Below are 12,777 nucleotides of genomic sequence, written 5' to 3' on the forward strand. Positions count from 1 at the left end.
TGACACAGACTTTATGACTAGTTCCCAGCAGCGAGTAACAGCCAGGAGGCGGGGAGAGAAACAAAGTGCTTCGTAGGCTCCATTTTAGATTTTACACACAAAAACATGATTCGCTTATAAAACACAAATTCTTTTAATGGCTAAATCCACCCGGTATATGAAGCAGTTAACGTTATCCTCAACCTCTTATCTACATCATGATCTGTAAGTGATTGACTATTTCATATCATAGTATTCATCAGGATTCCCTAAGTGAATATTTTGAGTTAGCCACTTGTTCCTTGTCCCATTAAATACTCTGACTCTAAGTATCTCCCTACAGTTTACCAATGCTCTACAAAGTGGAAGGTGGTCGTTTTAATAAAACCTGTATCAGGCTTTAACTAAAGACACACCATCCTTCTGATGGTGCCTAAACTGAATAACTGTAAACTGCAATTATTCCTCCAAAAGATGCAGAGTACTTCATTGAAAATCAAAGCGATAACTGTCAATAAAGAGTTTGCCGCTCTCCACTGGAGGATGTTAAGGCCCCGACAGGTCCGTAGGCTGCTTGTGCAATGACCAGGCACAGGAAGATGAGGACTATCAGTGACGTGAAAGAGCGCGCACACACACACACACACACACTGAGGCATAATCTGCAGTCACAACTTGAGGGTTTGAGAAGAAAATATGGAAGACAATCCTTTATTATAAATAAAATAAATAGCATATAATAGATATAGAAATCTTTAAATTAAAAAACAGTTGTCCCTTGAACAGTTTCTGAAATGCTCCACCCATCGCATGGAAGAGTACAGGATGCTGAGACCCATTACTTTCCTAGCGTAAACATCTGGAATCTTTATTTCTCTTTTTGTGCATTCTTCCACCTTTTCATCGGCTTTTACAGCGGCTTTTACAGCGGCTTTTACAGCGGGTTTGAACTGCTGAACAAATACGTGGACGTTATGGTTGATAGACTTGAACTGCTTAGTCAGATTTGTGGTGATATTTGGCAGGTGGTTTCCCAGGTAGTCGATGATGGCACAGATGGAGGCCTGAATTTCTTCTCTGGTGCTTCCAAACGTTATTCCATCAGAGAGCTCCAAAGTGTTTGACGTGTATACGATCGGTGGAACCCCGTTTAATATTGCTTCGATCTGCAGAGGAAGCGACAGTCAGCATGACAGAGTTGAGAGTGCAGAGCATTAGGGGCAGCCAATGCTTTAATGGGGCCCCAAGCTGAATTTAATTTGGGGGCCCCCACTGCCTTGGTGCAGCTGATATTTTCAGACATGAACTCTGGAGAATTGCGTCTGGACTTTCTCCGCAGTTTGCCGTTCACACATGAACAATGCAGAAGAACTCTGATGCATTCACAACAACACAGTAATCTCTGAAGCGCTCAGGTGAGGGCTGGTGCAGCAGGAAGAGGCAGGATGGAATATTTAAATTCCACAGCTGAGATCACAAGTTTCTGTTTACAGCACGTCATGACTTCTACGTGTATGGCACGATATTGTCATCCTGAGATATTTGTTTTCTTTTCGTTTTTTAGCCTGTCATCAACACGTCTCCTGCTGTGTTCTCACATGGAGATTATCTGGAATTCATTGCATGTCCGAAAGTAGCTTTAGTGATTGATCATTCACACATTTACTGTAAATCTAATACGCATCAAGCTTGTTAACATAATATTGCATTTTGTATAATACAATTTACATTATACTATATTAAATATTCAAAAAGCTTTGACCTTTAAGTTATGTCACAATAACTGATTTTACCACTGAATACACATCATATGAAATGGAATTTAAAAAAATTGTGAAAACAAGATTAGGTTATTCAACGTCCGAGCCCCCTACACTGCACTGCAAATTTGATGAACCCAAGTATGATGTGTTTACTTACATACTCGTCTTCGGCCAAACGAAGATTACCAAGAGGTAAGCTTATGTTCTCCAACTTTTCACAAAGTGCCCTGTCAAGCGGTTGCATTACCACAAAGGAGACGTGCATCATGACGATGCAGGAAAACAGGAGCTCTGCAAGAAAAATGCACAAAAATATGACGGCGTCATCATCTGCATAGTGATTTAACAGGAATCTTCAACAAATAAGTGGAATAAGTATCATCGAGTCAAAACTCCAGATTACACTGAGACAGAATAAAAGAGGCAGCTTTCCTCCGGACATCTTAGTCCCACGGAGTCGCCACAGACAAACAAGCTGCAGAAACATGTTCACGTTTCAATCTTTTCCATAAACTCTTATTTGCAATCCCTCAAAAATGTCTTACCCTCCAGAAAATAAAACTAACCTAAACGATTTAGCATTGATGTTAAACCAGCTTACCTTTAGCAAAAGACATGGTGTGATTTTGTTAAGTCAGTGCCCCTTCGTTAACTCACTGTGCTTATATAGCCAAACACGGGATTTTTTTGTTGCATGCCACCTGGTGTTAGATGACGCCTGAGTGGCATTATCATCCAAAGGAATCATGTTGTAATTATTTCTATTTTGCAATCGTAAGTCACTGTTCACCACAGAGGTTTGATGTGGGAAGGTGGGGCAAACTGTCACAGTCTTATCTGATATGATGTGTGATGTGTCCGTAAAGCGTCATTTGCCCCAGAATGTTCAACCCACACAACCTGAGATACAGAGGTGTCCTGGAAATTATTATTGTTATGATGCAGTCAAACTTTTAAAGAGCACATGTTCTCTCTTATGTTAAACCCTCAAGGTGGATGTCACTCAACTCTGTTTCTTTCAGAATCATTTTACTTTCCTCTTTTACACTTTGTGACTTCCCGCTTTGTGAGTCAAGGAAATCTTTGGTAACACTGTCAGTCAGCCTATGTTTTCTAAAATGAGATGTTGAAAATACATTGCTTCTCTGCAGCCTGCTCAAATCCTACACTATTGTGTTTAGATTAAAACTCTGGTTTTGTCTATTTCCTGTATTTCTTCTGCAGTTTCCAAAGACCTGTGAAGACACTGATGATGCCCGGATTGTCTCTGTCAAGTAGCACTACTGTGGTTTGTTGGTGTGTTTGTACGTTTGTTTGATTGTGAACAAGATTGATTACACAAAAATAACTAAGGTGATTTCTATGAAACTGAGAGGAAGGATGTGGTATGGGTTAGAGAAGAACCCATTACATTTTGGTGCAGATCCAGGAATTATCTTTTCACTTCCTTAACATTGAAAATAAGGCATTTTTCTATATCAAAACAAAATCTGGCATATTTACGGGACTGATATCTATGAGTGTGTGAAATTTGGTGCAGCTTGATTGGAGGACTGTGGGCCTTGGCAGAGGCATGAGCCTTTCTAGTATTTAAAATAATGTTACATCAATGTGGCTTTATTTGGGTCCAAACCCCTAAACAAAGATCATCACTTCCATCCGAACTGAAAGGTCTCAACTATTCAATGGATTGACAATTGTGGTTTTTAAGGAAAATATCTTGACAACTATTTGGTGGAGTGACATCACGTTTGATTCCAACATGTCTCCTTCAGCATGAATTTTCGTACTTTGGTGATTCGCAAGTGTTAACCTGCTAACATGCAAATACTGATATAGTAAACATGGTAAACACTATATCCACATGTTAGCATCACGATGAGCATGCTGGCCTGGTGATGTTAGCACTTAGCTCAAAGCACAAATGTGGGCTTAAAGCCCAAGACTCTTGAGCTTGTTTATTACATTGTCTGAAAAATAATTGATGTTATGGCATATAGCATAGCATAGCATTGGATAGGGTGCCAGCTACTTAAATGGGTTCAGTTGGACACCTTTAAAAAACAAAGTGTACGTTTATTTTTTCCACAGCAGAAATAATGCCATTGCAGAGCAAACGCGATTCAATTGGTATTCACATGTTTCTAAAGCACATCTACAACATTAAACACAATCAAAGACTCATATTAACAATAACAATGTAAAAATAACAAAAGTAGTTAATAAGATAGAATAATTAATGGAATACTGAGTGAAATTAGGCTAAAGTCACAAAAAATGTGGATGGTGTCAAATTAAAAATCTTTGGCCATGTAGAAATAGTTTAAATGATATTTTGACTAAACCTCACATTTATAGCATTTTAATTTACTTTTTGTCATCTTAAATACTTTAAAATGTCTAATGCTGATAGACAATGAGCAGATATTTCATGTGTAATACAACCCTGGAGCAGAACAAGTTTTTCACCTGCGCAGACACTGAGGCCTGACTGGACGCAGTGGTGTGGGCCACAGCTGTTACCAGGCAACCAACAACCATTAGCACACAAACACTGGGGCCCATTTTTTCCTGAAAGACAAACCGAACCCATCCGCAGACACTGTACTGCAGATACTGGGACGAACAACTGCTGATGATGAGTCCACACACACTCTCTGCTGTGATAGAGAAGCACATCCGCCAGCTGTGTCTCACTGACTTTCCCTGTGGACGTGGCAGCTTGGTGAGTTTCTTCAGTTGGAACCTGGTTGCATGTCTATTTATCACAGCAGCATGCGTTTTATTTTAGATATCAATGGACGTGGTGATTGTGTTGTCAGAGGAAGACGGTGGACGGTGCAGTGGAGACAGAGACAGAGGAGACAGACTCTCTCCTGGATCTGCTGATCTGTCCTCACTCTCCATGGTGGCACGATGCATCATGGAGCCCTCAAGCTCTGACCCTGAGAAAACTGGCCGTGCTCTCACCTGAACGCCTCCACACCAACTTCATTCACAAGTACTTTACTACGCTACGCATCGTGGACGAGGATGTAAGTAACTGTTGATTTTTACAGTTAAACCCAAAATTTCATTCATTCTTATTCAGTTCATTGTCCTGTTCTCATCTGACCAGGCCTCAAGCACTATCACAGGATTTGAGAAAAACTGTTAAAACATGAATAAGACTTTTTTACATTCAGTCATTCTTGAAAATCCTATTGACTCATTAAAAGATTAATAAAAAGTATTTTATTACTTTAATATACACTGACATTCTTGCCTCATCCCCAAACCCATGATTTGATATACCCCCTCCAAAATCTCATGGCAAGCCAAAGTTTCTACTTTGAAGGGGATTCCGATAAAAGTAGAGCGTCTACTCAGTAACTATCACTTTGGTACTACAATCTGTTCAATGTGCTCCTAATACTGACAGAAATATGCACAGATGAATAGTGGAAACTTGTGGAACATGAACAAAATGTCACAGTAGTAATATTACAGAAACATATATAAACAGACAGTTCTTATTCACACCTGGAGGCTTTTCTTTGCTCTTCCAGGACGCCAATGGTGTTTATAACAATCTCAAAACAGCTCCTAAACCCAAACATCTGGCTAAGATGACCCCAAATTGTTAGTTAATGCATCCTCTAAAATACCAAAATGTACATTTAGGTGCAAACATTTTTATGAGGTGCTAAATCCCTCCATACATTTACACAGAGTAAGGTCAAGCGCTTAAAATATTATTGGGAGATCACATTTTCATCTTGTCTGTGGGTCCCCTGGTGGCTGAGGGGCTCTGTGCAACTACCTGATTCCATCCATCTACTTCAAAACCCAGAGGGCAAAGGTTATTCATTCTTAATGCTTTGACACAATGAACAAACTCGTGCTGCAGGTGTCAGTCGTCGATGGCGGCCTGTTGAAGTTCTCAAAGCTGGAGGAGCTGGTGCTGAGTGCCAACAGAATCTCAGAAATCCCTGCAGACAACCTTCCCTGCACTTTAAAGGTGAGTCGCAGTCCTGCAGCTGTGTCGACGCTCTCTGCAGCTTATCAGATGACATGAAGTCTCTGCTGCAGAAGTCAATCAATGGTCATTAGAAACAGAATCATGACTGTGGTTAATGTCTGAAATCGTTGTGAAGTAGTGATGATGAAATGTTTGGTTGTTTTCTCTCACAGGTTTTGGAGCTACGTGCTAACCGGCTGTCTGCTCTGAACAGTCTCACCAGTTGCACCCTCCCCCACCTGTGGTACCTCGGCCTCGGCTCAAACCGTCTCGGTTCCTGTCAAGACACCGCTGATCTTTCTGGAAGACACTGGTTAGCAAACTCACATACGGGAACTAAGATGGTTTTTGAGAGATAAACCAAAAGTAGGTCAAATGAAAATACCGCTACGCGCGTTCATCAATGCCTAACTGAGGCACTTAACTAATTTTTTTTTTTTTTTTATCAGGCGGTCACATTGAGATCAAGATCTCTTTTCCAAGAGAGGTGTGAGAACCATAAACATTCACAATCAGCAACAAACAATTAAACACACGCAACAACAAAACAACACAATACAAATAAATTAATAAAAAACAGTCACGAGATTCATAAAAAACATCACATAGTAAATGTGAGCGATGAATGAATGAATGAACTCAGCAGTAAATTCATGCAACTCATTATTTATATCATATTTATTTAGTCAGTCAGTCAGTTGTAGTCAGTTTATATTTCCAAATATATAATTATATAAAGAACCAAGAATATTAAGTTTACTATCACTGGTATGTGGAGAAGCTTTTGATTTATCGGAACTACCAATTAATTTAATGTCAACCAACTAGTCGTCAATGACTCTGTGGTGTTTACACACACACACACACACACACACACACACACACACACACACACACACACACACACACACACACACACACACACACACACACACACACACACAGTAAAGACGGTGCCTGTCTCTGACCTCCAGGCCACAGCTGGTGTGTCTGGACCTCGGTGACTGTGAGTTTGAGGACCAGAGGGCCCTGCTGAGCGCCCTGACCACGCTCCCCTGCCTCAAGACGCTGGTGCTGGAGGGAAACCCCTTCACCCTCGCGCTCTCGTACCCGGGCCTCACTGTGGACACTCTGCCACAGCTCTCGTGTCTGGACGACTCATGGATCACCCCTGAGGAAAGACATCGCTTTAAGGGCCTGGCCAAGCTGAGTGGTGAGTCGCTGTTCACATGGGCTCCTGTTTCTTTTTTAGATTCCCCGGTAAACAGCTACTTACAGTTTATGTCTGGCTCATTTCCTTGTGAACAGATGTGACTGTGGACCAGGCCTCGGTCACAGTGAGAGTGGGCAGAGTGAAGGGAATCCCAGACCCACTGATGAGTGTGGATGAAAACGCTCCTGACTTCCCTGTTGTCACCTACAGCTATTTTATTACATACGAGTTCCTTACTGATCAAACCCCTGTTGACCTGGTGACGTATGCTGCCTACACGGCCTCTTAGTCTCTCTCAGTATTCACAGGCTGCATGTTATAGTTTCACTTTTGTATGTCTTGATGTTCACATGCCATGTACATTTCATTAGTCATTTATTACTTGTTATAACTGATCCATTTGTCTATACGGGGTTTGCAGACATCCCTCCCTTAAGCAAAAAAAAGCAGCAGAGTTCGAACTTCCAAGGATACAGTTTTTTTAAGTGTGAATTTCACTCTTTGCCAAAGAATCCTTCAGCAAGTAAAGGGTAAAAAAAAACAAACACTTCCATTAGTACCACGTGTTGGCAATTCATTTCTTTGGAGAAGAACAATAACATCAACTCACTCCTCTCTCAGTGAATACATGGGAACGTGTGTAAGGCTTTCAGATAAATTGGAAAAAGAATTACCACCCTGCAGTTCTATGCCTCCACCAACCGGTGCACTTCAGTCTACATACATCTCTTTTCTTCCAGACTCATATGAGGTCACTTTGACTGAAATCTAATCAGGGAATTTCATTATGTGGCACAAACATTCACTTGGAATCAAGGATGACCTGATCAGAATTTGGTCAAAGGTCCTCACCAAACACGGTTTGGGCCTCTTGAACGTATCTCAAGTCTGCCTTCAGGGACTTTCTTCAAATTTTGGACAATTCCTTACATTACATTACATTTAGCTGACGCTTTTATCCAAAGCGACTTACAATAAGTGCATTCAACCATGAGGGTACAAACCCAGAACAACAAGAATCAAGTGAGTACAATTTGCTTCAAGAAAGCCAAACTACAAAGTGCTACATGTAAGTGCCATATATATTTGCCATATACAGTGGGGCAAAAAAGTATTTAGTCAGCCACCAATTGTGCAAGTTCTCCCACTTAAAAAGATGAGAGAGGCCTGTAATTTTCATCATAGGTACACTTCAACTATGAGAGACAAAATGAGGAAAGAAAATCCAGGAAATCACATTGTAGGATTTTTAAAGAATTTATTTGCAAATTATGGTGGAAAATAAGTATTTGGTCAATAACAAAAGTTCATCTCAATACTTTGTTATATACCCTTTGTTGGCAATGACAGAGGTCAAACGTTTTCTGTAAGTCTTCACAAGCTTTTCACACACTGTTGCTGGTATTTTGGCCCATTCCTCCATGCAGATCTCCTCTAGAGCAGTGATGTTTTGGGGCTGTCGCTGGGCAACACAGACTTTCAACTCCCTCCACAGATTTTCTATGGGGTTGAGATCTGGAGACTGGCTAGGCCACTCCAGGACCTTGAAATGCTTCTTATGAAGCCACTCCTTCGTTGCCCAGGCGGTGTGTTTGGGATCATTGTCATGCTGAAAGACCCAGCCACGTTTCATCTTCAATGCCCTTGCTGATGGAAGGAGGTTTTCACTCAAAATCTCACGATACATGGCCCCATTCATTCTTTCCTTTACACGGATCAGTCGTCCTGGTCCCCTTGCAGAAAAACAGCCCCAAAGCATGATGTTTCCACCCCCATGCTTCACAGTAGGTATGGTGTTCTTTGGATGCAACTCGGCATTCTTTCTCCTCCAAACACGACGAGTTGAGTTTTTACCAAAAAGTTCTATTTTGGTTTCATCTGACCATATGACATTCTCCCAATCCTCTTCTGGATCATCCAAATGCTCTCTAGCAAACTTCAGACGGGCCTGGACATGTACTGGCTTAAGCAGGGGGACACGTCTGGCACTGCAGGATTTGAGTCCCTGGCGGCGTAGTGTGTTACTGATGTCCTTTGCCAGCTCTTTGGTCTTGGCCATAGTGGAGTTTGGATTGTGACTGTTTGAGGTTGTGGACAGGTGTCTTTTATACTGATAACGAGTTCAAACAGGTGCCATTAATACAGGTAACGAGTGGAGGACAGAGGAGCCTCTTGAAGAAGTTACAGGTCTGTGAGAGCCACAAATCTTGCTTGTTTGTAGGTGACCAAATACTTATTTTACCGAGGAATTTACCAATTAATTCATTAAAAATCCTACAATGTGATTTCCTGGATTCTTTCCCCCCATTCTGTCTCTCATAGTTGAAGTGTACCTATGATGAAAATTACAGGCATCTCTCATCTTTTTAAGTGGGAGAACTTGCACAATTGGTGGCTGACTAAATACTTTTTTGCCCCACTGTATTCAGACAGAAACATCACTGGTTCGTGGCGGCACTAAACCGTTGTGCAATATTTCTAGTTTAAAATGTGATCTTCCAGTGAACATTAAAAACACTGTAGAATATGAAAAATGTGGAGTTTAGATTTGGAATGAACTTGAAGTGGAATGAAGTTAAAATACCCAGAAATAAACATCTGTTCTTTTTACATGGTTTAATTTACAGAAAGTTGCCAGTGAGTCTAAATGTGACACAGAGCACGTGACAGAGGACGACTCCATTGACGCTGACCCACAATCAGATAAGAATTGTGAAAGAGAGAAGTCTGCACCAGACACTGGAGAGTTGAATCCTGAGGAGGCCTGCTGCGATATTGCACCTGGTAATAACGCCTGCCTCATTTGACCTGCGCAGCTTTCAGACCCACGGACGAATTATTCACTGCACAACCGCAAACACCAATACAGCTGAAGCAGATCAGAGCTTGTCATCAGGAAGGGTGGAGAGAAAGAATTGTAAGTTTTCAGAATGAGGTTTGGGTTCATCTAACTTGGTCACGTATTCGTGTAACTGGGATGGTAACTTTGTTCTTATCAGTTTACACAGAATTGACAACTTCAAAGACAGTCAGAACATCCGGCGGAGAATTGTACCCACCCTGAACCTGATGACTACACTGATCACTTATCAGCTTTATCATTTGTAACTTTCCATTTTGTATATGTGCAGTATTGCGTGCAAACGTTTTTCCTCGTATATTTGAACGTTTTTCCTCTTCCACAGTGTCGAGACACAGCACGTCAAAGCTGACCTGGTCAGAGCACATGGACTTCAGTGACACGCACGTTCACATGGGCAGGGACCTGGGAGGCTTGAAGAAATTCCTCAACCGAGGACTTTACCTCAGGGTTGAAGAAGAAAAGGTTCAGAAACTGGGGGGTTAAACATTAAGATTCAAAAAATGTGTCAGGGCTGTTATTCTGACATGAGATGTTGTAGGTGCTGTCATGGCCCGCGGCCTCTGAAGATGTTGCAGTGGCCAAACCGGGCCGACCTGTCAAAGAGAAGAAAGGCGGGAAAGAGAGAGAAGTGAGATCAACGTTTAGTTTTTCTACTGAATCACAAATAAAAGATTCATGAGCTGATGGACCTGATGATAAGTCTCAAACAGACACTGTGAACAGACACATAGAAATCTGATACTATGGCAACCAATATGTTTTTTTTTTCTTTAGAGTTTTTTTGTATCTTCCTGAGAAGCACTATTATTATTATTAATTATTATGATTATGATGTTCATTATTATGTGTAAAGTTCCGAAGTAAATGTGGTCAAAAACATACAGTAAGACCACAGTCATTACATCTAATGCTTTGATATTAGTGCTATTGATTGATTTGACTGTTTTACATGTGGTGTGTGTGTGTGTGTGTGATAAATTCAGACTATATCCAAACGTATTGATGACACATATCTTTTGTATCTGCGTCAGTCCCCAATCAAATCTGGTTCCACCAAAGACAAGTCTAAAGACAAGAAGAGGAAGTCAGTATCGGAGCTGGTCCAGGACGCCCCCGTCAGGAGAAGCCTCGTCTCCGTCCACGTCCCCCTGCAAAGTCTGGTCAGAGGAGATCGAAAGGTCGACGTCCTCTGTGACCTCGGTGCCCTGCACGCAGAGTCTGTGGTTGAAGCTACACCAACATGTGAAAAGGCAAGTTTACATGTAAAATAGGACTTATGACGTAACACAGAGAGCTGTCTATGAAAGGAACAGAAAGTATTAGAGCACACACCTCTGCCAAGGCCAAACCATCCTACACATGATTATCTCCTTCTAGAAAAAATATAACAGAAAAAAAGAAGTGGTCTGATGAGCTCACCTAATGTATTCATCATAAAACACAGGTAAAGAAAGTGGGGGGAAGAATCTTGGCCTGCCCTTTAATCCACATCCACACCTAAATTCAACAGGCCCTTTCCAGGCCCAGGCCTCATCCCTTTCACTGAGTTTGGTGGAAATTGGTTCGGTAGTTTTTGTGTAATCTTGCCAACGACGACAACAACAAACTGCTAACAGGATTCTAAACCGACACAGAGACTGACATCATGTGTGCTGTGTTTGTCACTCATCTGTAGGATCTGGAAAAGAAACTCAAAGAGGAAAAGAAGAAAGAGGACAATGACTCAAAGAGGAGAGGAGGCAGTGGAACAGCACAGAAGAACACGGCATCTTCAAAAGGTTGAGTACATAATCCTCTAGATAAGATTCATTTTTAAATAAAAAACAATAAAAGATGTATGAAAAAGCACCAGATCTCACCACTTAAAGAATCAGAGCTGATGTTATTCTATTGTCGGCCTTATTAAATAACACAAGGTTTATATCTTCTTATTATTGAGAAGAAGGTACAAATGTGAGACAAATCAAAAGTCATTATTTCCTGGGTCATTTAACTGTTTTTATTCCAGTCTGCTTCACCTCCTGAATCCTTTTTGTGTGTGTTGCTGTGCAGGTAAAGGAAAGGCCGGGAGGGAGCGTGAGGCCGACGTGGTCCCTGCCTGCAGCTCCGTGTGCGTCCGCCTGCAGCCAGCGACCGTGGAGCTGAGTGTGGAGCTGGAGAAATGGGAGTCTGAGTCTGAAGCTCGCGGACTCCTGCACACAAAGCAAAACCCCAAAAGCGCAGGGACCGGAGGGTTGAATTGAATTCCATATTAAATCTGTTCTATTTGACAATGGGCTGCAGTCGTTGTCCTCCTAAGACCTTTGTGTATGGGTTGGTCTTCTTAAGCTCTTCATTGAAAGCAAATACATATGATTTAGCCTAAAACTGAAAGGTAAAGGAGCATCCACACAATCTGATTTCACTGTGTTTGGAATATACAAACTAGAATGGCTCTACTCGTATACCTCACAACAGTCCCCTTCAATTTTACCAAGGGGCACCCACCCTGAAATATGTCCGATTCGTTTTCGTCAAGACCCATTAGTTATTCTCTGGGAAAATGTTAAAAATAAGTGATAAACAGGTGTTATAGTTGCATCAGCACAGATCAGCTCACAATTGCTTTATATCCTAGCTACTAAATGTTTATATTCTGAAGAATGACAAACAGGGATTTTTAATTGTTACTCAAACCTGGAGTACTACTGGTTAACATCATTCATCAGTGAATGTGCACACAAGTACTCTTTTACATCAGTGTTTATGGCATCATGCTTTGTTTGATGTGTTGCTATGTGGCTGTGATCCTGTTTCTCTTCACTTTCATGTGATCGTTACTAGGGTTACTACAACACCATGTGTCGGTCGGTTTGTAGTAATTAGAAGGCTGTTTTTAGAAACTTCAATCTCCTAAAATTATATTGTCCTGTTTATTGTATACTTTTGTTATTTTATACCTCATATATATATATATATA

General features: G+C 41.2%; 1 protein-coding gene across 2 annotated transcripts; it reads left to right on the top strand.

The window, feature by feature from the left end:
- The first annotated feature begins 1,826 nt into the window (after positions 1-1,826).
- LOC117768296 (leucine-rich repeat-containing protein 43-like) lies at positions 1,827-12,228 on the top strand. 2 transcript variants are annotated; one of them, XM_034596532.1, is made up of 14 exons: positions 1,827-2,655; positions 2,976-3,038; positions 4,220-4,467; positions 4,565-4,777; positions 5,632-5,742; positions 5,916-6,055; positions 6,717-6,955; positions 7,051-7,214; positions 9,583-9,739; positions 10,141-10,280; positions 10,357-10,457; positions 10,850-11,068; positions 11,494-11,596; positions 11,871-12,228. In XM_034596532.1, the coding sequence occupies exons 3-14, from the start codon at positions 4,378-4,380 to the stop codon at positions 11,961-11,963; spliced, it is 1,770 nt and encodes a 589-aa protein (XP_034452423.1). In that variant the 5' UTR covers positions 1,827-2,655; positions 2,976-3,038; positions 4,220-4,377; the 3' UTR covers positions 11,964-12,228. The 2 variants fall into 2 exon arrangements, with proteins under 2 accessions (XP_034452423.1, XP_034452422.1); XM_034596531.1 differs by having other exon boundaries at positions 10,357-10,446.
- Positions 12,229-12,777: the final 549 nt, after the last annotated feature.

This window comes from Hippoglossus hippoglossus, chromosome 9 (genome assembly GCF_009819705.1).
Source record: "Hippoglossus hippoglossus isolate fHipHip1 chromosome 9, fHipHip1.pri, whole genome shotgun sequence".
Classification (NCBI taxonomy): domain Eukaryota; kingdom Metazoa; phylum Chordata; class Actinopteri; order Pleuronectiformes; family Pleuronectidae; genus Hippoglossus; species Hippoglossus hippoglossus.

Bases quoted from the DNA above. Each gene is read 5' to 3' on its own strand.
- LOC117768296 (XM_034596531.1), top strand. From the start codon at position 4,378: ATGATGAGTCCACACACACTCTCTGCTGTGATAGAGAAGCACATCCGC. The intron at 6,056-6,716 runs GTTAGCAAACTC...TCTGACCTCCAG, and splicing joins GATCTTTCTGGAAGACACTG to GCCACAGCTGGTGTGTCTGG. The intron at 10,447-10,849 runs GTGAGATCAACG...TATCTGCGTCAG, and splicing joins AAGGCGGGAAAGAGAGAGAA to TCCCCAATCAAATCTGGTTC.